At 36.3% G+C, this 26,003-nt stretch overlaps 1 protein-coding gene across 1 annotated transcript in view; it reads left to right on the forward strand.

Moving 5' to 3' along the window:
* CFAP47 (cilia and flagella associated protein 47) overlaps positions 1 to 26,003 on the forward strand; it is a 553,185-nt gene that overhangs the window by 494,510 nt on the left and 32,672 nt on the right. The window contains exons 60-62 of the mRNA XM_045471009.1: positions 827 to 979; positions 13,145 to 13,316; positions 17,254 to 17,415. Of these exons, the coding sequence (XP_045326965.1) occupies positions 827 to 979; positions 13,145 to 13,316; positions 17,254 to 17,415 (487 nt within the window). The remainder of the gene's footprint in view (positions 1 to 826; positions 980 to 13,144; positions 13,317 to 17,253; positions 17,416 to 26,003) is intronic.

Below are 26,003 nucleotides of genomic sequence, written 5' to 3' on the forward strand. Positions count from 1 at the left end.
AGAAAACATTGAAATTTAATTTATTTAAAAATATATAAAGTTTTAATGCTATATGTTAAATTAATATGTAATTAAATTTTAACATTAATTTTAAGTACTTCATTAAAATTTTATTTTTAACTGTTAGTGTATTTTTTGTAAAGATTTTATTTTTAAGCAATCTCTACACCCAACATGGGGCTTGAACTCACAAACCTGAGACCAAGAGTTGCCTGCTCTACTTACTGAACCAGCCAAGCACCCCTATTAGTGTATTTTGTAAATGTAAAGCAATTCACAAATGAGAATCAAAATATTTTACTGAAATGATTTAAACATGAATTTTAAGGTACAAGTGAATAAATAGTAGGAAATCTTTTTAAAGTGTTATTACAAAATAAATGTTACAGAACTTATTTTTAAAAATGATTTGAAGGTGTTTGCTGTAATATAATTTTATAAGTAGAGTTTGGTAATTACCACAATGAACATACAGATAGCTGAAAAATTCATGTGTTCATGACCACCAGTTGAATTACTGACATAACTAGGTCAGTTCCTGAATCAAATTTTACATCCTAATATACTCTTCTGAAATGCAGTGTGTACCTTCCAGATTAACCTCTTGTCATACTATTTTTATATATTATTTAATATTCTTATTTGCTTCTAAAATGTCAATGTATATACATATTGCATGACTGTGTGTGGTATGTGTGTATGTGTGTGTGTGTGTGTGTGTGTGTGTATTAATGCCAGACACAGTAAGTCAAAGTATGCTAAAGGATATTTTTCATGACATAATTCATTTTCTTCCATCTCAACTGGAAATATTTCTCTCCTGTAGTTGTTATAAAATGTCAGTCCAGGAAGCGGGTAGAAGAGGAAGTGGAAGTCACGCTGACTGGTGATTTTTTTGGAGAAAATCCTATCTTAGATTCAACAGATTTTATAGTGATTCCAAAAAGAAATTCATGTAAATTTGACGAAGATGTGGATGGTAAGAAAACAACAGTCATGGATATCAAAAATGGTAATAAGTAAGATTCAGTTTCCTTAAATTGCAGGATTATTCAGGTACATGAAAATCCATGCCCAGTATTTTTCAGTTACAATATATCATTAAACAGTGCCCAGCAAGTGTTCAGTGATGTTTGTTTTCTTCACATAGTGGCTATTTCCAAAAGGAAAATAATTATAGTTGTTAATGCATTTATAAGAATCAGTTATGATTCTGTCATCAGTGAAAAGAGAAAAAACTGTAGAAACTGTAATTTCCATGTCCCTTCAATTTTTTATTAAAGTTTATTTATTTATTTTGAGAGAGAGAGAGAGCAGGCAAGGGGCAGAGAGGGAGAGAGAGAAACCCAAGCAGGCTCCACACTGTCAGCGTGGAGCCCGACTCGGGGCTTGAGCTCAACTCCGGGCATGAACTGGAGATCATGACCTGAGCCGAATCAAGAGTTGGACGCTTAACCGACTGAGCCATCTAGGAGCCCCAGTGCCCTTTCAGTTTTAATCTCTTCCTTTACTCTCTCTTTCTAATTTAAAGAACATGATTCCAAGTCATGTGTTGCAGCTTTAAATTCAGAAATACAACCTGCAATAAAATGTTCCTTATTTAGGGGCACCTGGGTGGCTCAGTCAGTTAAGTATCTGAGTTTGGCTCGGATCATGATCTCATGGTTGGTGAGTTCAAGCCCCATGTGGGACTCTGTCCTGACATCTCAGAGCCTGGAGCCTGCTTCTGATTCTGTGTCTCCTCTCTCTCTGCCCCTCCCCTGCTCACACTCTCTCTCCCTCTCTAAAAAATAAGTAAACATTAAAAATTTTTTTTGCAAGTTCTTTATTTAAATATATCAAAAATGTGACATAAGTTAGATGTAATCCTCAAATAAATTTTGTATAATAATCCCTCTGAAATTTAAAGTCTTAAAGAAAACTTTCACAAAGTTAACATGAAGATCTGGCAAAATCAAATCTCAGTGATGCAAGATCTGTTTTTCAACTGTCTTCCAGATGACCTAAAGGAGAATTCTCCTATTTCACATTGAAAGGGAAATTTCTTATGTCAGTATTTTATTAAAATCAAGGGGAAAATCAATGTTTATGTATAATTTGAAAAACCAAACCAACCATGTAATTAAGTGTGAAATTTCTGCAGAAACAAAATAACCTCCATAGTTTTCTCATTCATATCTATAGTTTCTTACTTTACTCTCAATATTACTATCTTTGTGTCTGATTTAATTATTTCTGTGATAAAAGAATATAAATGAGATATAACTGAAGAGAGTGCTAGAATACATGAGTATAGAAGGAGTGTACAAGAGAGTAAAATAGTTTTTAATTTTTTATAATAGTGGCTATTTTTTAAATGTTTATTTTTGAGAGAGAGAGAGAGAGTGTGCGCATGCACATGCAAGCCAGGGAGGGTCAGAGAGGGGAGGACAGAAGATCCAAAGCAGGCTTCATGCTGTCAGCACACAGCCCAGTGTGGGACTCAAACTCACTAACTGTGAGACCATGACCTGAGCCAAAGTCTGATGCTTGACCGACAGAGCAACCAAGGAGCCCCTAGTGGCTATTTCTATTAAATAATAAATGCTCATTTTAAACAATTCAAGAAATTTCTGGTGATATGGATAGCCGCCCGCAACTCAAGTCAGTCCTACTCCAGTGGTTGTTACAACATAATAAATTTGATATTTACCCCTTGTGCTTCCAGCCACACCTGAGGGATGGAAACATGCCAGGAATTTAACCAGCTATTTTAACCAAGACCAAATAACAATAAGAAACAAGACAGGCTTATTTCTCTTTCACACGAGAGCCTAGACTTGTAGGAGGTCCAGGGAGTGTGGTGCCTATGTCCCCTGAGATCATCCAGGGACCCAGGTTCCTTTTCTCCCTTTGCTGCACCATCCACTGTGTTGTCCTCATCTGCATATCAATTGTGCAGGGACATCTGCAGTGGAGAACAAGCTGGTTCCCTTTAAAGCTGTGACCTGAAGATGCCCAAGTCATTTCTTCTTGCATCTCATTGGTCAGAACTCAGTCATAAGGCTACATCTCACTGCAACTGAGGCCAGGAGATGTAATCTCTTTGTCCAGGCCCAGATGAAATTACCAAAAAAGAAGAATGGAAAAACATAACTATTGGGAAGACAAGGAGCAATCTCTGCCGTAGTGTATTTACTATGGACTGGTAAGATCTATCTATTGTCAATCCATCCCAAAGTCCTTACTGGAAACTTTTAATATGTTAAATATTTTTCTGGTCCTGGAAATTCATACCTCCCATCTCTCTCCTACCATGAGACTTCTGTCCCCACTCTTTAGGATAGAGTTTCAGTCACTTTCTTGGCAACATGTCAGGTGTCCTACTGTTTAGCTTCGTTTGTTGAAGTTGTAAAATGTAAAGCTGAGGAGTTTTGTTTTTTGGTTGTTTTTTTTGTTTTGTTTTGTTTTTTTGTTTTTTTGTTTTTTGTTTTTTTTTTGTCTGCTTTTCTCTGCATGCCTACCTTTCTCGTCTCTTCTCTGGCCCACTTTCTCTTCCTACTCATCAACTTATACACATGGCTCAGTCATGATCAGTCAATCCTCTTTCTCTTCCAAACACCCTTGGTATCTTCCAAAATAGATCATTCAAACTAGGGTTTTGTTCTTTGCAGACAAGCATTCTGAGAGTAAATATAGAAGCAGATCTGGAAATCATAAATATTTCTTAAATGAATCACAAGAATGTCAGGATAATCTGTCCCCCCAGCCCCCCCCCCCGACATACACAATCTCATTATAAGATTTGGAAGGTAATGTTTTAAAATCTGGAAATGGAATTATGAAATGAGGACCTATGTTACATGTACCCAATGCGTTTCATAAAATCTTTGGAATTACAAAAAAAAATAGTTCACACTAATTATTATCTTTTTATTTACTAGCTAGTTATTGATAATATGAACTATATGATTGCACAGTGAAACATTTAATTTTAATTATGTTAATTTATTAGATATTTCTTTTTTCTGTTTGGATTTTAGTTTTTGTAATTGCAGGAATGTCAACTTACTCATAGACTGTTTAAATTTATAAAAAATGAAATAAATTTATATGAGGAGAGGGGAATTTTCTATTGCAAGCCTGTTCAATTGCTCTTTATTTTTAAAATTTATTTATTTGAGAGAGAGAGAGAGAGAGAGAGCACGAGAGGAACAGCAGAGAGAGAGGGAGAAAGAGAATCCCAAGCAGGCTCCATGCTCTGTGCTGAGCCTAAAGCAGGGCTTGATCTCACGACCATGAGATCATGACCATGAGATCATGACCTGAGCCGAGATCAAGAGTCAGATGCTTAACTGACTGAGCCACCCAGGTGCCCTAATTACTCTTAATTTTAAAGAATATCTGTTCATAATGAAATCAGACTGATGCAATCCATTTCCATTTATCTCAAAAATGTTATTATAAGTTTAATACAGATTTTGCCTTACTGAATCACGTAGTAGCATTAGAGAAATGTTGGAATTATAAGTGAATGAAACCCTGCTGACTTTCTTGTCTTCAATGAAAAATTCTGATTATTTATGTAGATCAGGGATAAAAATACTGTGTTTTTAATCTCACTATTCATTTACATTTATTTATTTTTGAGAAACAGAGTCAGACAAAGCATGAACGAGGGAGGGGCAGAGAGAGAAGGAGGCACAGAATCTGAAGCAGGCTCCAGGCTCTGAGCAAGCAGTCAGCACAGAGCCTGATGCGGGACTTGAACCCATGAACTGTGAGATCATGACCTGAGTCTAAATCGGACGCTCAACCAACTGAGCCACTCAGGCGCCCCTAACCTCAGAATTCAAATGTGTAACACAACTGTCAATTTCCAATGATAAATCTAAGCACTTTTTATTGAAATGGAACATAATTTTAATAAACAGCCAACTTATAGTAAATGTCCAGTACCTTTCTGAAGTGAAGTAATTGTTTTGTGTGTCATCCTGCTGTGCTTAAATACGTTTTAATAATTGTGTGTTCAAACCTTGATTTCTATTTGCAGTCTATCTTGTTGAAGGCAAAACGTTGATGCTTCTGTGACACTGTGAAGCAAAGTACAGAAATACTCATATATGAGAACCATTTTAATATGTGCTTGCTACATTAAATTACTTGCATTACACCTTTGTCAGGTTGCAAGCTAAAAAAAATTATAATTCTGATCATAGAAATTGATTAAATGTTATTACTGAAAAAAATCCACTTCCTTCTATATAAGCAAGGTCTCTAAGGAAGCTGCCAATATCATGTTGGGAGGTTTGAAAGGCATATTAAAACAACTTCTCAGCGTGCCTGGCTCAGTTGGTTAAGCATCTGACTTCGGCTCAGGTCATGATCTTGCAGTTCATGGCTTCAAGCCCCACATCAGGCTCTGTCCTGACAGCTCAGAGCCTGGAGCCTACTTTGAATTCTGTGTCTCCTTTTCTCTCTCTCTGCCCCTCTCCCACTCATGCTCGCTGGCATTCTCTCTCTCTCAAACATTAAAAAAAAGACATCCTCTCACAAATAGCTCTTGAAAATACGCCTTTTGATATGACTCATATTTCACTGCTTCATTACTTTTCATGATGAGAAATAATACTTAATATTAAAAAAAAACAATTTGAAAGGTTTTCAGGCTTATCTCTTCCCGTGATTCCCCCTAAAATAATTTTTTTCTGTGTTCAATACCACCAAACTCAAAGAGCTCATCTATTTTTTTGGCTGAAGACATTTTAATTTGTGAATGTTTCTGTTCTGAACCATGTCCTCTATAGAAGTAGATTTGTTCGGTCCCCTCCCAAACTTAATGTTTTTCTCTATCTTTATGGTACCTGAATATTTGATAAATCCATTAACCTTTCCTTTGGTAAGATCTTGGTTCTTTTCCCTGCCCATGTTTGAAAGATGCGACCAACTTGCCTGCACTCTCTGTAAGTCTGCCTGCTTGGCTTTCCCTTCTCACCTATTTCTTTAAGAACAAGTCTGACCACACTGCCTGCATACTATCTTAGTCTTCAGTGTATATACAGGCAAACCAGCTCTTTTTCTCTGTGTAATTTCATTAGAGTTTACCCAGCACATTAGTGTTCTCAAGAGTCATGTTGTTCAGCCAGTTTGCCCTTCCACTGGTCTCCTAAATCCATGATGGTGGAAATTTAAAAACTCTCTGGCTTGGACTGTGATGAGGGTTTAGGTGTGATCACTAATTAAACCCTTATATTCCCTCATCCAAGTTTATGACCAACTGAGAAGTAGATTAGAAATAGGCAGATGGAGGGGCACCTGGGTGGCTCAGTTGGTTAGGCGTCTGACTTTGGCTCAGGTCATGATCTCACGAGCCACGAGTTCGAGCCCCACGTCTGGCTCTGTGCTGACAGCTCGGAGCCTGGAGCCTGCTTTGGATTCTGTGTCTCCCCCTCTCTCTGCCCCTCCCCTGCTCGTGCTCTGTCTCTCTCTCTCTCTCAAAAATAAATAAACATTAAAAAAAAATAAGGCAGATGAAGATCAAAAGGTTACCTCCATGAATTATAAAGGTGAACTGAAACGTGACCTTGGCACTGTGGCCTCATTGGGGCTTATTAATTAAACCTGCCACCAAAATGAAGTGCATTCACCCCCAAACTAGTCACCTGTGTAGGCTCCTGGCAAGAGCAAACAACCTACCCATGAAGAAAGCAGAGAAAGTATACATTCGGGATTCAAGGCACTGGGAAAGAAAGAAAAAGTTCTGCTCATTTGCTCATATTCCATTCCTTCACCAATATTCACTGATCAAATACATTGCTTTTCCTCCTATGGCAGGTCATAATGGAGGAGGCAGATTGATGCAGAGATTTTCTTTTCTTCCTCTACTTTTCCCTTCTTGTGAGTGAATAGACCTCTCCAGGTAAACATGATAAGTAAGGGATAAGAATCCTCACTGCTCCCTTCCCATCAGTCTCCTTTTATCTTCATCATCCTTACCTAAGAGTTCAAAAAAATCCTACCAGGCCTCATTAAATGAAAATGCCAGGACTTCCCTGCTCTCTTTCCACCCTGTCTTCTCACACACACCATTGAGTTAACCAGGATTGATCACTTTCATATCTTTTTCATTCAGCAACAGTCTTGCGAGCATCTTTGCTGGCAGATACTTTCCTGAGCCCCAGAGATGCCAAAATTAACAAGTCACACAGACTGTTGTCAAAGAATTCAAAGAACATCTGTCCAATTTGTGCACCTGTAGTATTTAAATCAACTGGTATTGCCCTACTGGAATATTATTATACATGGATATTTAGACTGTATTTTGCAATGTCACTTCCGTAAGATTACAAGTTACTCTGCATGGGCATAATTTCCCCCTAATTGTATTTGTTCTTCCTAAGTAATTCTTGATCTATGCAGTCTTTGTGCCTCCCTGGGGATTAGTTCATTCAATGACTATCTCTATGAGACTTATTCCGTGAGAGTGGTTTTATTGTTTAGGGTTAGAACTGCACATCAAATTCATGCCTCTTTTATTTTCCAAATGTTCTATAACTTGAGGCCATTTTTCTTTGATTATTCTCTTATCTTTTGTGTGTGTCTGATTTGATAGTTTATGTGTCACACTGGTCTCCTTCCAGCCGTCTTGCTGTATGTTGTTTGCATGTCATATGTAAATTTGGTCTGTGGTTTGGTCTGTAACCACAAACAGCTCCTGAGAAACCTGTCATTGGTCCTCCCCTTGGCCTCCAGATTTGCTACTTTCCTCTGTTTCTGTTCATCTTACTTTCTCTGCTGAACTCACTCTGTTAAGGCCTCAGTCCCAGCTGTTCTAATGAGACCACCCTTGACAAGATGATCACCCTTATCCAGTGTGCCTAAGCCTGTGGTCAGATTTGTGTCCTGAGCTTACTCAGCCTGTCATCAACATTTACCATTTGACCCAGTTGAAGGACTTCCTGCTTTTAGTTTTCATAACTAGTCTTAATATTTTTATCACATTGGTTGTCTCTTCTCCATTTCTCTTGTTGGCTCAACTTCTTCTGACCAGGATCTAAATGTTGGAGTGACCAAGGGCTCTATCCTGAGGGCTGCCACACACCAGTACATAGGTTATGTCCTGAACATTTCCAGAAGCTGCTAATGGTATCTTCTCAGCAATTGTGCCACATGACAGGCCTGATATCCTAGGTGAAGTACAGAGCCAGATACCTTGGGTTCTTCCATTTAATCTCTTTAGAGCCTTGAGAAAATTACTTTACCTCTCTATAAACTCAGTTTCTTCACCTCTAACATGGAGATAATAACGGTATCTACTTCATAAGATATTTCTGGGGATTAAATATGTAAATGCGTGGAATCCTTAGAAAGCATATTGTTCTCAGTGTGTGTTCTGTAAGTGTTAGATCTTACGATTATTATCACTCAAAGCTCTCGTTGGGTATTTTGTGACAGTGATGTACTAGAGTGTCCATCTTCAGTCACTGACAAATGATGTTTTAAAATGGAAACATGGTCCTCTAAATGTCATTCAGTAGGTTTTCTCATTAATACACACAAGAGTATTCTATGAAAAAAAAGGTACAAAAATATGGGCCCTAAGTATTGGATAGAGACTAATGCTGGATGCTGATTGCCAAGAGTTCAGATCAATATTTATGTTACAAGAAGTCCCTTTACTTTTTCTTTTCGGTGCCTTGTTTGGAATGAAATGTGTAAGAAGAGCATCAGATGCGTGGCCCCTTTCTTCCTTTAATTTTTCATGTTGTGGGGGCGCCTGGATGGCTCAGTCGGTTAAGGGTCCGACTTCGGCTCGGGTCATGATCTCGCGGTCTGTGGGTTCGAGCCCCGCGTCAGGCTCTGTGCTGACAGCTGGGAGCCTGGAGCCTGCTTTGGATTCTGTGTCTCCCTCTCTCTCTGCCCCTCCCCCGCTCATGCTCTGTCTCTCTCTCTCTGTCAAAAATAAATAAACATTAAAAAATTTTTAATTTTGCATGTTGTGGTTTACTGTACTTGTAGTCAGAGTGGAGGAACATGCAGTTATTTTAAATTAATCAAAATGTCTGGTCTATTAGATGACCTTATGAAAGTGAAGTAAAAACATGTTAATGAAATACCCCTGCCAAAAGATTTGCAACTTTGTAAAAAAATAAGAAGAGTCGCTCATTCTTCATTACCTGTTCAAAGAGAATAGCTGTAGATAGTTTATCCAATAATCTCCATTTTCTTTGAATACTGTCTTCATCTGTTTCAAATTTGTCTTTAGCACTCCATTCATTCCTTCTGTGATTAGGATGTTCTCACAAATGTGTATGCCTGTTATTAATGAAGAGAGAACTGCAGAAATTTAGGGAAAGAACATGAATAACCACGTTCATTATTCCTCAATAGTCTTTTCTCCATAACTAAGATATTTTTGTTGGGTTTGCTTTGACGTGTATTTCTTACAGATTAAAATGCATATGGTATTAATAATACATCATTTGAAAGTGTATTTTGTAAATTAATTTGTTATAATTCAATACTTTTGGATTATTTATCACATTTAGTTGCAGTCTTTAAAAAAAATTGACTGATGTTCTTCCACATTGAATAAAATTCAGTCCTTGTCCTGAGAAAATTGACCGTAGTAAAAGGAACTGTTGGCCAACATAGCTCCCGCTGCATGATTTATTGGCACTATGATACAGGCATTGGGCTGAATGATAATTATGCGGGGACACTATCTGGGTGGGAGATATACCCCTTTTGTTTTACATAATGACTCTGCTGCCATACCCAAATGATTATCACCATTATTATTTTGTGACACAATAGATAGACATGGATATGGATATGGACATAGATACAGGCATCTGTTATACATAGATACAACTCTCTGAAACGTATTTGATGAAATAATTTGCATATATGTAAAGGGTATGAATACAGGACAGAAGTGATAAGCTTGTGATTCTATTGATAGTCATAATTGCTTATGTATCTCCTGCTTTGTATATGGCAGGGCATTATTTTATCTTAATCTTCCTCTTACCCTTGTGCAAGCCACCACCTGGCCTAAACTATTGCGGAAAATTCATTACATTCTCTCCTAACCCCTTTTTGCTCAGTTTACTATTAAAAGAGCACATTACTTACATACTTAAAACACTCAGTGACCTCCTGTTATTCTTAGAAGTCCCAAATCCTCACCATACTCTCCATAGTCCTGCCTACTTTGCCCACTTCATCTTTTGACAAATTCTTGCCACTTCCTCTCCTTTACCCACACAAGCTCTTTCTCAGAGGGGCTAAGCTGGCTTCTACCATGGAAAATTCCCCCATGCTGCTCTGATGCCTAAGAGGCACTTTCTTAATTTCTATTTCCAGGTAACCTTTTATCACCTTTCAGTTTTGGTGTATTTGTTTCCTCCTCAGGACCTTAGCAGCCAGGTTCCCAGGACTAATGCTCTCATAGCATTAGTGGTATCACTAAACTAGTGGTATCACTGGTAGTTTATTGCCATTTCTTTCCTCTCAGACATAAGCTCCATGATGACAAAAACCATGCTTGCCATTTCAAGGAAAGCTTTTTACATGCTGTTAGAGCACAATTGAAGTTAAATATATATTTATCCTATTCGTATCATGAATGCAAGTGCCTTTTTGTTTTAAAGTTTTACTTATTTATTTAAAGAGAGAGCACACATGCACACGCATGCATGTATGAACAGGGGAGGGGCAGAGAGAGAAAGGGAGAAAGAGAATCCCAAGCAGACTCCATGCTGTCAACACAGAGCTCAACATGGGGCTCAATCTCAGGACCATGAGATCATGACTGAGCTGAAATCAAGAGTCGGATACTTAACCAACTGAGCCACCCAGGCGCCCCTCAAGTGCCTTTTAAAGGATTTGCTAAAAACAACAGAATGTTCCCTCCATATTGAAAAATGTGTTAAAGTAGTCTGAAGGACTGTTGACTTGTAAATTTGAAATTGTAATGTGTATTATGGGAAACTACATTTATTTAAGTGCCTTTGTGTGTGTGTGTGTGTGTGTGTGTGTGTTTAGAAATGTGCAGTTATTCTCTTAAAGCTATGAGCTAGGTTTGTCATAAGAGATTAATTTTATCCAACAATCGGATAATTAATTTATCCTGGCATCAGGGGCTCCTATCAACCCAGTCCACAGAAGAATACTATATAGACTCTCTCTAAATTATGAGCACAACAAAAGGCATGTTTCTCACTTAGTAATAAGACATTCCAAATAAAATGCAGAAACTCTAACAGATTACTTCTATGGTACAATACAGAATGTTAGTTTATTGTGATTTTATCCAGCCTAATTCTTTCCCTCTCCCTTAGGTGCTCATCTGAGTATGTTGCAGTTACAGACAAGGGGGATTTGTGTAGTTTGAAAAATATATTCATATTGTTTCCACTTGTCCCACCTCCTATCCCCTAGCTGATAATCATGTCTCTATTTTGTACCAATGGATCTTCTTATGATTACAATTATAACATCCATAGTGACAGATTCCCCATGGGAGGTTCAATGCTTCTGAAACTAAATTTAGCTTCTCATTTCTTGTCTTCAACCTGACATAAGCATTCCCATAAAGGCTTCAGTAATTAAGTAGAAACAGATGCAGAGCTCAACTACATACAGTATTTGCTTTAAAAATATTATGTGATTTGAATGCAATGCAAATTTCATCTCCCATTAAACACTCAAAATTCTTAAATGCTCTTTCTCTGTATGGATTATGGCTTCCTATGGAACATTTCCATATCTCATTCCCAGAACAAAATAGACACATTATATGTAGACACATTGATTTTGCTACAGCAAATACAGGTTATTGATAGGAACCGTACTTGCTGATTTTGTCAACAGGATGAAAACCAGCTAGCTATCCAGGATGTCAGAAATATACTTTTACATGTGAAAAGAAGAAAAAGGTCTTGTAAGGCTGTGGGTCAGCCAGTTATTTTACATTAATAAGGTTTGCCAGATAATCATTAAATGTGACTGGGGCTTGTTATTGCCATGCTGTTTTTCAGAGTTCTATAGCAGATATTATAATCAACTACTTCTTTTTTATGTTCATGTTCATTTATTTTTGAGAGAGACAGAGAGACAGAATGTGAGCAGAGGAGGGGCAGAGAGAGAGGGAGACACAGAATTCAAAGCAGGTTCCAGGCTCTGAGCTGTCAGCACAGAGTCCAACATGGGGCTCGAACTCATGAACCACAAGATGATGACCTGAGCCACAGTCAGACGCTTAACCCACTGAGCCACCCAGGCACCCCTATAATCAATTACTTCTTAAAGATGGTCTGGTTTCTATACGATTGCTTAAAGAAGGGTGGCCATCAGTTCTGTGAATCCAAGGATCACGTTTACCTTTATACACTACAGACCAACCTTAGAAATTAGCTCAGCTGTGGACCAGGTCAAGTTATGGTTCCCTGACCTCTCTTCCATGATCTGTATGCAACAAACTTTTCAAGTTGGCATTTGGGATCCTTACATGTATGTGGAGAGTTAATATAATAGATGTTTGTGCTTCTCTTACATGAGCCAGTATTGGATTTAAGGTATTTTTCACATGTACCCAACAAACCTGCTATAACTTTCCTGGTTAAGAAAATATGGTTAACGAGATTGTCTCTAATACCCCAAGACTAAAACATGAAGAACTCTCTCTTTTATTAAAATATACCAGAATTTGAAAATTCTATCCTAATAGTTTGGGATGCTGTTTTTAATATTGTTTAAACTTTAATATTGTTTAAACTCAAACCTTTCTTTATAAATTATAAGTCTATAGGCTTGTAATACATTTGTTATATTATTTATATTTTATGGTAAATATTGATAATTAGTTTCTATCTGGATATTTCTTGTTTCATAAATCTGAATTTTAAAGAATTAAGGATGGTGAGAATGGTCTTCTGCATTTATTTTTTTATTCATTCATTCATTTATTTATTTACCTTTTAACAAAATCATAACTGAGCACCATTATATACCTGGTAATGCACTGGGTATTACAAACACAAAGGTGAATCACTTCTCCCTCCCTCTAAATACCTGTGTGTTTTAGTGTTGACAGGTAATTGATTTTCAACCTATGTATATTGAATTAAATTGAAATGCATTTTAATCTTGATTTTCTTAGATATGTCTATAAAACGTGAATTTGAATATGAAATTCAATTTGAATCTGACGTTGTGAAGTCTAACTTGGAATCCTGCGTGGCTTTGTATTTGATCAAAAAATCTTTTAATGTTATGGCTAAAGTGATAACATTGGTCTTCAATTTGATATTTGCACCAAAGAAACCATTGAGGTAAGCATTTTTTCTTTAAATAATATTTTTACTCTTTGAAACTATATATTACTACTCTTTTAAACAAAATAGTGTTGATTTTTCTCTCCATCTTTATATTTGGATTGTATTACTTCTTTGATGCTGTTGAGGTAAATATTTTGGACTAGATTATCCCTATCATCTATCAAACTATGAACAGTATTCTGATGAGAAAAAGCAGTCCAAAATGATTAGGAATCTAAGAAATCCTTCCCAAATTGTGACCTCCCGAAGATCATTAGGGTATAATATTAACAAAAGAGAACAGTGCACTTTGTAAAAAAAAAAAAAAATTTAATTTTTTTTAACTTTTTATTCAGTTTTTGAGAGATGGAGAGAGACAGAGCATGAATGAGGGAGGGGCAGAGGGAGAGGGAGACACAGACTCTGAAACAGGTTCCAGGTTCCAAGCTGTCAGCTCAGAACCTGATGCAGGGCTCGAAATCACAAACCGTGAGATCATGACCTGAGCTGAAGTCAGACGCTTAACCGACTGAGCCACCCAGGCACCCCTGTAAAAAATTTTTAAAAATTACTGACTTGGTACTGTGCATTGGAAGCATGATGTTTCTTGATACTACTTCTCAGAACCAGTTCGAATGATAAAACGTGCCTCAGTTGTGTTCTACTTGGCAGTTGCTGCCATTATGCTTTTGCCACCAAACCATAACATTGCCCTGACCTTAGTAAGATTTAAGAGGATCATAGTGGAATCTGTGAAAATAGTGACCTTTGAATGTCTGTCTTCTGGGAAGCCTCATCCAGTGTCTTTATACTCCCTTCTTAGGTAACTGGTACTTAGCACATGCAAATGCTGTATGATAGGTCACATGTGAAATAGAGCCTTCTTTGTGTGTTAATACAGAGATACTGATCAGAACCACAGTATACACAAAGCACAAAGTGCAGCCTGGTAATGAAAAGACAGTCAAAGTATTACCTGTGCTTTTACTAATTTTTGTAGTTTGACTATGTATTTGAAGTAGCCAGGCATGTATTTAAAGTGGCTTTGAATATGTAGTTCAATAACAAAAAGATACCAGTGTCATCTTCAGGAAACGGTAATAAAACCAATCTGCAAGAAGATAGTATACTGTAATCATTTATTTTCTCTTTTATGTTGATAGTTTTCTATGATTATTTGTTATTTTTTTTTCATACTTAGCTTTGTATTAAGTTGACTTAATGATATGGAAATTACCAGCAACAACCAGAAGGGGAGAATGTTGCCATTAATGAATAAGAGCACAACCAGTGTGGGGTGGGGACACTTGGGTGACTCAGTTGGTTAGGTGGCCAACTCTTGATCTTGGCTCAGCTCATGATCTCACGGTTTGTGGGATCGAGCCCTGCTTGGGATTCTATCTCTCCCTTTTTGTCTGACCCTCCCCCTGTCTCCCTGTCTGTCTGTCTGTCTCTCTCTCTCTCAAATAAACTTAAAAAAAAAAAAAAGAGTGGGGCACCTGGGTGGTTCAGCCAGTTAAATGTCCAACTTCAGCTCAGGACATGATCTTGTGGCTTATGAGTTTGATCCCCGCATCAGGCTCTGAGTTGTCAGGCTCTGGTATTTGTCTTTCTCTCACTAACTTATTTCACTTAGCATGATACTCTCTCCCTCCATCCTTGCTGCTGCAAATGACAAAATTTTATTCTTTTTGCATTATATATATATATAATGTATATACATATATATAGCCTCTTTTTTATCCATTCATCTGGTCATGATCTCACAGCTTGTGGGTTCGAGCCCCATGTGAGGCTCTGTGCTGACAACTCAGAGAGCCTGGAGCCTGCTTCGGATTCTGTGTCTCCCTCTCTCTCTGCCCCTCCCCTGCTCATACTCAGTTTTTCTCTCTGTCTCAAAAATAAACATTAAAAAAATTATTTTTAAGAGCACAACCAGTGTGAATTTATACTCATTCAACATTTTGTGGATTTAGAGCTTCTTGGTGAATATTTGAAAAACTGATTTGGGACGACTTGTATGCATGATTCATAAATTTTTGTGAGCATTGTATAACATTCTGATGTAGTTTAATCTCTTTTGTGCATATATGTGTATATTCATTTACTTTTATAATTCCTTCTTCATTATTTATTTGGGATGATTCACTGGAAGACACGCAGTTAAATGAGAAAAACCAAAATAAAATTATGAAAAAGATTAAATTATGAAAAAGAAAAAGAAAATAATTACACCTAAACCATGCTAGATAAGTAAAATAAGTATTGAGTTCAATTCTTCCTGTTTGGCAAGGTAAAAAAAGAAAACAAAATTTTCATGTTTTGGTAAAGACAAAATACAACATTATTTCACAGCAGTTAATACTATGTAATGTTTCACATTCATCCTTTCACAGGATAGTGTTATATATAATAGAAATAATTGTCATTGGGGCGCCTGGGTGGCTCAGTCGGTTAAGCGTCCGACTTCGGCTCAGGTCATGATCTCACAGTTTGCGAGTTCGAGCCCCACATCGGGGTCTGTGCTGGCAGCTGGAGCCTGGAGCATGCTTCGGATTCTGTGTCTCCCTCTCTCTCTGCCCCTCTCGTGCTTGCTCTCTGTCTCTGTCTCTCAATAATAAATAAACGTTAAAAAAAGAAATAATTGTCAGGGCCCTAAAAGCTGGTTTTACAAAAACAAACAAATAAAAGATTATTTCTACAGGTCTTGACCTTTTCTTTCAATAAAAATCAAGGGTCTAATACAAAAACGTGAGAGATCTTTAGTTACTGTGGTCATGAGTCAGATGATTCTCACTTAACACAGGGCTAAACATATTTTTAATAAATAGAGAAATAATTGATATCATTTGTCTTAGGATATCTTAAGAAATAATAATCTTAGCTCAACTTTCTCCTGAAACTCTTTACCTGCTGTTCTTTCTGAGAGTTTTATATAAAAGGATTGTGATTTCTTTGTCCAACCTGACATAGGATATTGCAGCCACACCATTACATGTTTGCATTATTTCCACCCTAAGCCAGCAAACAAGTAACCATTCGTCGGTTTCACCCATTGCTCCATGTGTCCACTCTCCTTCATAGCCAAATGCTTAGAAAGGCTATCTCTATTCATTTCATTAACTCAGCTGACATTCAATTATATCTCATTATGTAAAGTGTTTGTGGTATTTTAATTTAAATTAAAATTGCAATTTAATTTTTAAAAGCCTTTAAGTCAATTTTATGAGCTTTTGTGAGTGTCCACAGAAAATATAATTTTTCTATGTGAAACAAGAATTGGAAAAACTTTCTCACAATGTTTCATTTTGAACAGAAAATTTCTATATGGTGAAAGACCTGTTTGGGTTTTGGTTTTTTTTTTTAATGTTTATTCACTTTTTGAGAGAGAGAGAGAGAGAGAGCAGAGGAGGGGCAGAGAGAGAAAGAGACAGAGAATCCGAAGCAAGCTCTGCACTGAGAGCAGCAAGCCCAATGCGGGGCTCGAACTCACAAACCACAAGATCATGACCTGAGCCGAAGTCGTGCACTTACCTGACTAAGCCACCCAGGTGCCCCTAGAAGACCTATTTGTATAACACCTGTGGCCTTTTGCTAGCCTCGTCTTGGATTCTTAAATATTATCATACTCTGTGCTCGTTACAAAAAATTTACAGTCAATTATACATATTTTACTGGTTGTTAGTAAATACCTACAGAGTAGATAAGCTGTGCTAGAAAATAATTATCTTACAGGGAGATTGATAATATAACCAAAGACCTAAAAGTTATTCCTAGAATGTAATTAACAGTCATCTACATTTTTTAAAGAATTACAAGTCCCAGTGTTTTACTAAAACCACCAGGTTTGCTTACATTTTCAACCTAGATACTGATCTACTATATCGTATTCTCTTTTTGCTTGTTTCCCTATAGTATCCTTTATAATCTTTTTTTTTTTTTTCTATTCAAGGACTCAAATTACTCTGAAAATAGAGTGCATAACAGATGGGATCTGGAAGTTTCCCATAACATTGGTTGGTACTGAGCCTGATGTGGATGATGTCATTGATATTGAAGGGGTTGGTTTATTTAAGGAATCTATTGTCGACTTCAGGCTGACAAGTCAGACGAGGTAATATATCAAGCAAAAGTATGTAACTGGTTTTGTGAATGTAATTTATGCTGAACTGGAAAACAAAATTTAAGATGGAAAATTCTATTATGTCATCTTTTGCTTTTTAAGCCAGAGAAGTATGCTACTAGGAACCAAAGCTGTATGTATTTCATAATTTTTAGTTAAACATGGGAAAACAGAGCCTACAAAATGAAAACCAAAAACAAGAGACAAAAGTCAATAGATATTGAAATTTAAGATCATATTTCTATTTGCTTTTCAAAGGATGTTATTAATGTATATTTATAGCCCACTCTTATTTCTTTATTTTAATTCCAGTATAGTTAACATACAGTTTTATGTTAGTTTCAGGTGTAAAATATAGTGATTCAACAATTCTATACATTACTCAGTGCTAATCATAATCTTAACCCCCTTCACCTATTTCACCCATCCCCCCACCCTCTCCCTTCTGATAACCATCAGTTTGTTCTCTGTAGTTAAGAGTCTCTTTCTTCATTTGTCTCATTCTTTATTTTTTTTCCTTTGTTCATTTGTTTCTTAAATGCCATATATGAGTGAAATCATATGGTATTTGTCTTTCTCTCGCTAACTTATTTCACTTAGCATGATACTCTCTCCCTCCATCCTTGCTGTTGCAAATAGCAAAATTTTATTCTTTTTTATGGCTGAATAATATTACATGATATATATAAAACCTCTTTTTTATCCATTCATCTATTGATGGACACTTGGACTGCTTCCATAATTTGGCTATGCATTGGTTAATGCAGCAATAAACAAAAATAGGGCCACGTTTATCCTTTTGAATTAGTGTTTTTGTATGCTTTGGGTAAATACCCAGTAGTGCTATTACTGGATCATAGTGTAGTTCTTTTTTTAATTTTTTGAGGAATTTCCATACTATCTTCCACAGTGGCTGCACCAGTTTACATTCCCACCAACAGTGCACAAGGGTTCCTTTTCCTCCACATTCTCACCGACACTTGTTTCTAGTGTTTTGATTTTAGCCATTTTGATAGGTGTGAGGTGATATCTCATTGTAGGGTTTTTTTCAATTTTTTATTAAATTCCAGTTAACATACAGTGTAATATTAGTCAGGTATAGAGTTTAGTGAGTCATCACTTACATACAACACCCAGTGCTCATCATAAAAAGTACCCTCCTTGATACCCATCACCCATCTAGCCCATCCCCCCCCACCTCCCCTTCAGTAACCCTCTGTTCTGTATAGTTAAGATCTGTTTCCTGGTGTGCCTCTCTTTTTTTTCACCTATGTTCCTCTGTTTTGTTTCTTAAATTCCACATATGAGTGAAATCATATGGTATTTGTCTTTCTCTAACTTATTTCACTTAGCATAATATACTCTAGCTTCATCCATGTTGCAAATGGCAAGATTTCATTCTTTTTGATGGCTGAGTAATATATCATTGTGTGTGTGTGTGTGTGTGTGTGTGTGTGTGTACACCAAATTTTCTTTATCCATTCATCAATGGATGAACATGAACATTTGGGCTCTTTCCATAATTTGGCTATTGTTGATTATGCTGCCGTATACACTGGGATGCATGTGCCTCTTCAAATCAGTGTTTTTGTATACTTTGGTAAATACCTAGAAGTGTAATTGCTGAATCATAGGGTAGTTTTATTTTTAACTTTTTGATGGACTTCCGTACTGTTTTCCAAAGTGGCTGCACCAGTTTGCATTCCCACCAACAGTGCAAGAGGGTTCCCCTTTCTCTGCATCCTCCCCAACACTTGTTGTTTCCTATATCATTAATTTTAGCCATTCTGACAGGTATGAGATGATATCTCATTGTAGTTTTGATTTGCATTTCTCTGATGATAAGTGATTTTGAGCATCCTTTCATGTGTCTGTAGGCTATCTGTATGTCTTCTTCGGAAAAATATCTGTTCATGTCTTCCACCCATCTTTAAATAGGATTATTTGTTTTTGGGGTCCTGAATTATGTAAGTTTTTTATATGTATTGGATACTAACCCTTTATCTGATATGCCGTTTGCAAATATCTTCTCCCATTCTGTCAGTTGCCTTTTAGTTTCATTGATTGTTTCCTTTGCTGTGCAGAAGCTTTTTATTTTGATGTAGTCCCAAATAGTTTATTTTGCTTTTACTTCCCTTGCCTCAGGAGACATGTCTAGGAAAAATTTTAAAGATAAATGAAATGTTTTTTTCCATACAATTTAATGGCTTGGGTTATGAAATGGTTTAAGTAGAGACAATCAGGTAACCTATATTGATTCTTTTTTATGCATTATTATTCTGCTCCACCATAGCTATCCTTGTTATAACAGAGGCAGCGTGACCATGATACTTTTACTTATCTCACATGTAAAATATATTTTTTTACCTGTTTTTGAGATATAATGTACATGCCATAAAATGTCATTGTAAGTATACATTTCAATAATTTCTTTGAAAAATTATAGAATTTGTAATCATAATCACATTCAAGGTTTAGAACTCTCCCATTTCTCCCCAAATTTCCCTCAAGCCCCTGTTCCCACCCCCAGTCTCAGGCAACCAGTGATTTGCTTTCTATCTCTATAACCTTGCCTTTTCTGGATATTTCATATAAACAAAATCACCCACTATGTAGTCTTTCTTTAACAAAAGAAACAAAAACAAAACATTATTTTTAAACAGTGCTAGGTTTACATCAGATTGGAGAGGAAGGTATAGAGATTTTTCATATACCTCCTGCCCCCACTCATGTGTAGCCTTCCTGATTATAAACTTTACCCACTGGAATGGTATTTGTTTTTTTTTTTTTTTTTTTTTTACCAGGGATGGACCTACATTGACATATTATAATCACCCAAAGTACATAGTTTACCTTAGGGCTCACTCTTGGTGTTGTATATTCTATGAATTTGGAAAGAATAACAATGGCATATATGCATCATTACAATACAGAGTATTTGCACTCAAATTTCCTCCATGCTCTCCCTATTCATTTCTCTCATACCCCTGGAACCTTTCTATTGTCTCCTAGTTTTGCCTGTTTTCAGAACGTCATGAAATTGGAATCATGTAGTGTGTAGGCTTTTCAATCTGGCTTCTTTTACTTAGTAATATGCATTTGAGGTTTATCCATGTCTTTTCATGACTTGATAGCGCATTTGTTTTTTAGCATTGAGTACTATTTCACTGGATGTACCACTGTTTATTTATCCATTCACCTACTGAAGGACATCTTGGTTGCTTCAAGGTTTTAGCAATCATGGGCAAAGCTTATATAAGCATCTGGGTACAAGTTTTATTGTGGATGTGTTTTCATCTGTTTGGAGTAAACACCCAGGAATATGATTGCTGGATCTTATGGTAAAAATATGCTTAGTTTTGTAAGAAATTGCCAAACTATCATCCAAAGTGGCTATATCATTTTGTACTGTCACCAGTTATGAATGACAGTTCCTGTTGCCCTACACCCTCGTCAGCAAATGAAGCTATCAGTGTTCTGGATTTTGACTTACTTACTTACTTACTTACTTATTTATTTATTTATTTATTATTTTTAAAGTTTATTTTAATTTATTTTGAGAGGGGGAGGGGCAGAGAGAGAGAATCCCAAGCAGGCTCTACACTGTCAGCACAGAGCCCAGTGTGGGGCTTGAACTCACAAACCGTGAGATCATGATCTGAGCTGAAATCAAGAATCAAATGCTTAACTGACTGAGCTACCCAGGTGCCCCTGGATTTTGGCCATTTTAAAAGAAGTGTAGTGGTATCTCGTAGTTTTAGTTTGTATTTCCCTGATGACATATGATGCAATACATCTTTTCAAAGGCTTAACTTGACACCTATAGATCTTTGGTGGAGTGTGTGATGAGGTCTTTGGCCCATTTTTTAAACTGGGTTGTTTGGGTTTTTTCATTCTTGAGTTTTAGAGTTCTCTGCCTATATTACATAGCAGTCCATTATCAGATGTGTCTTTCACAAGTACTTTCTCCCAGTCTGTAGCTTGTGTTCTAATTCTCTTCATATGGCCCTTCATAGAGTAGAAGTTTTTAATTTTGCTGGGGTCCAATTTACCAATTTTTCTTTCATGGATTGTGTCTTTGCTGTTTTGTCTAACAAGGCATCAGCATACCCAAGGTCATCTACTTTTTCTTTTATTTTATCTTCTAGGAGCTTTATAGTTTTATGTTTTACATTTAGGTTTGTGATCCATTTTGAGTTAACTTTTGTAATGGGTATAAGGTACTTGTCTAGATCATTTTTTTTAAATTTTGTATATGGATGTCCATTTGTTCCAGCACCATTTGCTGAAGAGACCATCTTTGTTCCATTGTATTACCTTTGCTCCTTTGTCAAAGATCAGTTGGCTACATCTTTCTGTCTATTTCTATTTCTGGGCTTTCTGTTCTGTTCACTAATCTGTTCATTTGCCAATACCACACTGTCTTGATTACTGTAGCTTTATACTAAGTCTTGAAGTTGGGTAGTCTTATTCTACAACTTCCAAAGATATTTCAAATTATTAGATATTTTTGTTTACATGTGAATTGATTTAATGCATTCAAACAGTTTTCCAGGACTAGTGAAACAGTTTCAATGATTTCATCATAACTAAAAAGTTCTCAAATGCAATACTGGCAAAAAAAAAAGAAAGAAAGAAACAGTTGGAAATAGGCTCCCCAAATTATACTTTTTGATTATACCCAATGTTGTTACCCTTTGCTACTTATATATATTTTATTCCACTAATAGTTCAGACGGTTTTTACTTTACGTTTGAACAATTGAAATTACCTCATTAGATTCTCTGCCTCTCGTCCCTTTCATTCCAATGTACTTTCTACATTGCTGTAAAACCAATCTCCTTAAAATAATGTTATTAACATGTGACTTCGCTTGTCAAAAGCATTTGATGGTTTCCTATTGCTTTCCCAAGGTGACATCTAAATCATGCATGCTGTTCATGGTCCTAGCTCACTCTGACCTTTCCAATTTCTTCTTTCTACTGTCTAAAACAGATTATCTGCTTCATTCTTAAGGAAAAAAGAGTCACTATTCTTATCCATTACTCCTCACCTGTCTTCAGTTTCTGTCTGCTTCTAAAATGTCCATCGTATCTCCTCTCCACATTTCTAAAATCTTCTCATTCCTCTTGTCATCACAATATAATCTTACTTGACCATTTATGTATGTACATATATATATATGCATACATATATACACATATATGTACACACATATATACATATACATATATATACACACATTACATATATATCTATTCCTTAGGCATCGTATATAGGATTTTTTTTGCAACTTCTATGTCTTTTGTATTTGCGTCTTAGACTTTGTTCAGAATTAGTTCCCATTAAGTATCTAGTAATGAATCAAACTTAGAAAATAACTTAAAATTATTCATTTTATTCATTCACCAAAATTTCCAAAGATTAATATTTCAGTTAGGCCAATAACAGGTATTCTCTTAGAAAACTTACTGTTGTGTGCAAGAGAACAAAATGACATTCTACCTTAATATGGAAATATAAACCCAATATGAAACACATAGTATGGTCACATTTTGGAGGGTTATAAGATTCTTAATGTGTTTTTATCCTCTAAATGCTTGAATCAGAGTTAGTATTCAATAATATTCATTTAATTGTGAAATCAACTAAAGGTACTGAGCTGATTCCTGCAGGCAAATTCAATTATTGCATATCATTAGGGAATAAGCATATGGAAAGGTGGTGTTTTTTTCCAATTATATTTTACTCTAAAGAAAAGGAGATCCCCATGGGACCATGTTTTATTCATCTTTGTAAACTCACTACCTAGGTGCACAATAAACTATTTCAATCAACACGTATTTTAAACTGAGTCTTGAAGGTTAAGTTGTCATTTGCAACACAGATTAGGGAAGAGGGAGTGGAGAAGTTCCAGCAGGAGGGTATTATATATGTAAAGTTCTAGAGGGATGAGACAGTGAGTTCTATTGAAAGAACTGAAAGTAGTTAGAACCGCTGGAATTAGGAGTACCATGGGGAGACTGGGAGCAGATGACATAGATTGGCATCCATTCAGAAGTACTTAACTAGAGAACCATTGGACTCCTGGGCTCTATGATTCTATTCATTCATCATGCATTAGGGACAGAGCAGAATGATGTAGTGACCATTTCTGATTTATTAATTCAATAGTTATTGCACATCTCCCTTGTTCCAGTCCTCTGTGCTTATAAATCTGTTGTGTGGTCAACAATTAGAGTATATATTTGATCTTTTTTTATCTCTCATTCTTTAAGAACATGAGATTCTAGAGCACAAAATCACCATTTAGTATTTTGTACATTCTAGGACTTCAGTAAATAGTGATTAGTGAGTAAATGAATAAATTCATGAAATCAGAATAAAGGGAAACATCTCAAGGATCCACCTTATCCTTATTATCCACCTTATTATTGTTATCCACCTATTTATAATATTTATAATACTTATAAATATAAATATTTACAATATTTATAATACTTACAATATTTATAAATATAAATATTTATAATACTTATAATAGGTGGATAATAATAGTTATTTAGAAATCACAAAAGTTAGAAAATAAAATATTAAATAGATATTTATTGTGTCAGTATTTTAACTTTTTGTTCCATATAGAGTTTTGATGTCTATTTTAGTGTTTACTGATAAATAAATATATATATTATATCTCTCTATGTAATACCTTATTTTCCTTAATTGAAATTTAACATGGCCATTTAAAACACTTTGTCAGTGCATGTGCTATCTCTAGATGATACAAAATTTTGATAGCAAAATTTACAAGTAATCAACTTTCAAAACAAATGCATTTGGGTGAATAACAAAGAAAAAGAGACAATTTATCTGGAAGAAATGTAATTTGCTGATGTAAGTTTGATAGGTATACAAGGCCCTAATGTTCCCTCCTAAGATGTAGTCATTGGGATTAGCTAAAAAAAAAAAAAAAAAAAAAAAAAAAAAGGAAGGAGGAGGGTCCATGATATAAAATCCTCACATCTTGAGTCAAAAAATATCCTTTACCTTTTTCATAACAATCCAAAGATATTACTTTTTCTCTTCATAAAGAAGGAGATATAAATATTTCTTGATGTTAAAGCAGCAGCCTTGTAAATAGTTTAAAGCGTACTTTGAGTAGGTTTATAGTGCATGTGGTGAACAAGACCTTAAATCGCAAGATTGTTCCTTAAAAAAATGGATAATATTTAGAGGAGATCTAATCAATAAATGACACTATTAATAATTTTTTGTGGTCATAAGACTAATCTCATTTGGATCAGGAAATGGGTAAAACAATTATATTTTTTCAATTCTTCTATAAAATTATCACACTAATTTAATCTTTGGGAGTAAAGATCTATTTCTTCACACCAAAAAGTGACAGATTGCTGAGGGTCTTATATGTACAGTACTGCAAAATGACCAATTATTCTTTTTTATTTTAAATATAATTTATTGTCAGATTGGTTTCCATACAACACCCAGTGCCAACCCAACAGGTGCCCTTCTCAATGCCCATCACCCACTTTCCCCTGTCCCCAAACCCCCATCAACCTTCAGTTTGTTCTCAGTATTTAAGAGTCTCTTAAGGTTTGCCTCCCTCCCTTCTCTGTAACTTTTTCCCCCCATCCACTCCCCCATGGTTCTCTGTTAAGTTTATCAGGATCCACATAAGAGTGAAAAACCTGTCTTTCTCTCTATGACTTATTTCACTTAGCAGAATACCCTCCACTTCCATCCACGTTGCTACAAATGGCCAGATTTCATCTTTCTCATTGCCAAGTAGTTTTCCATTGTGTATATAAACCACAACTTCTTTATCCATTCATCAGTTGATGGACATTTAGGCTCTTTCCATAATTTGGCTATTATTGAAAGTGCTGCTATAAACATTGGGGTACAAGTGCCCCTATGCATCAGCACTCCTGTATCCCTTGGGTAAATTCCTAGCAGTGCTACTAGCAGTGCTAGGATTTTTTTTTTTAAGACACAAAATTTAATTTAATAGAAATTTTGTTTGTAGTTCTTACATTCTCAGTGTGACCCGAGCTGGAACCCACTGCCCCACCAAGAAGTGGCCCAGTCCTGGGAGCAGGGGAGGAAGGGAGGTGGTGGTAGGGGTCAGAGCTCAGGCCCTAGGAGCCCTGTTCTTCCTCAGTGCTGGGGGGCTGGGGATGCCACCCTCTTCTCCTGCCCCCCTCTGGGATCCAGGAAGGAGAGCAGTTGGAGTCTCGGGCCTGGGGCTTCTCCTCTACATTCCTCTGCCCCCTCAGGTTGGAGGGGAACTAAGGGATCTGGGGAGAGAAGGGGACAGAAGAAGGCAAAGATGTCAATCAAGAAAGAGGAGGATCAGGAATAAGGACTAAGGAGAATCAAAGTCAAAACACCAGTTTAAAAAAAAGGGGGGGTACCAAAACCAAAATCCACCCCAAATCACAACCCGCCTGGAAAAAATGAAAGTTCTCCAGTCTCATAGGGTAAGTCTATTTTTAATTTTTGGAGGAACCTCCACACTGTTTTCCAGAGTGGCTGCACCAGTTTGCATTCCCACCAAC

Source organism: Leopardus geoffroyi, chromosome X (assembly GCF_018350155.1).
Source record: "Leopardus geoffroyi isolate Oge1 chromosome X, O.geoffroyi_Oge1_pat1.0, whole genome shotgun sequence".
Classification (NCBI taxonomy): domain Eukaryota; kingdom Metazoa; phylum Chordata; class Mammalia; order Carnivora; family Felidae; genus Leopardus; species Leopardus geoffroyi.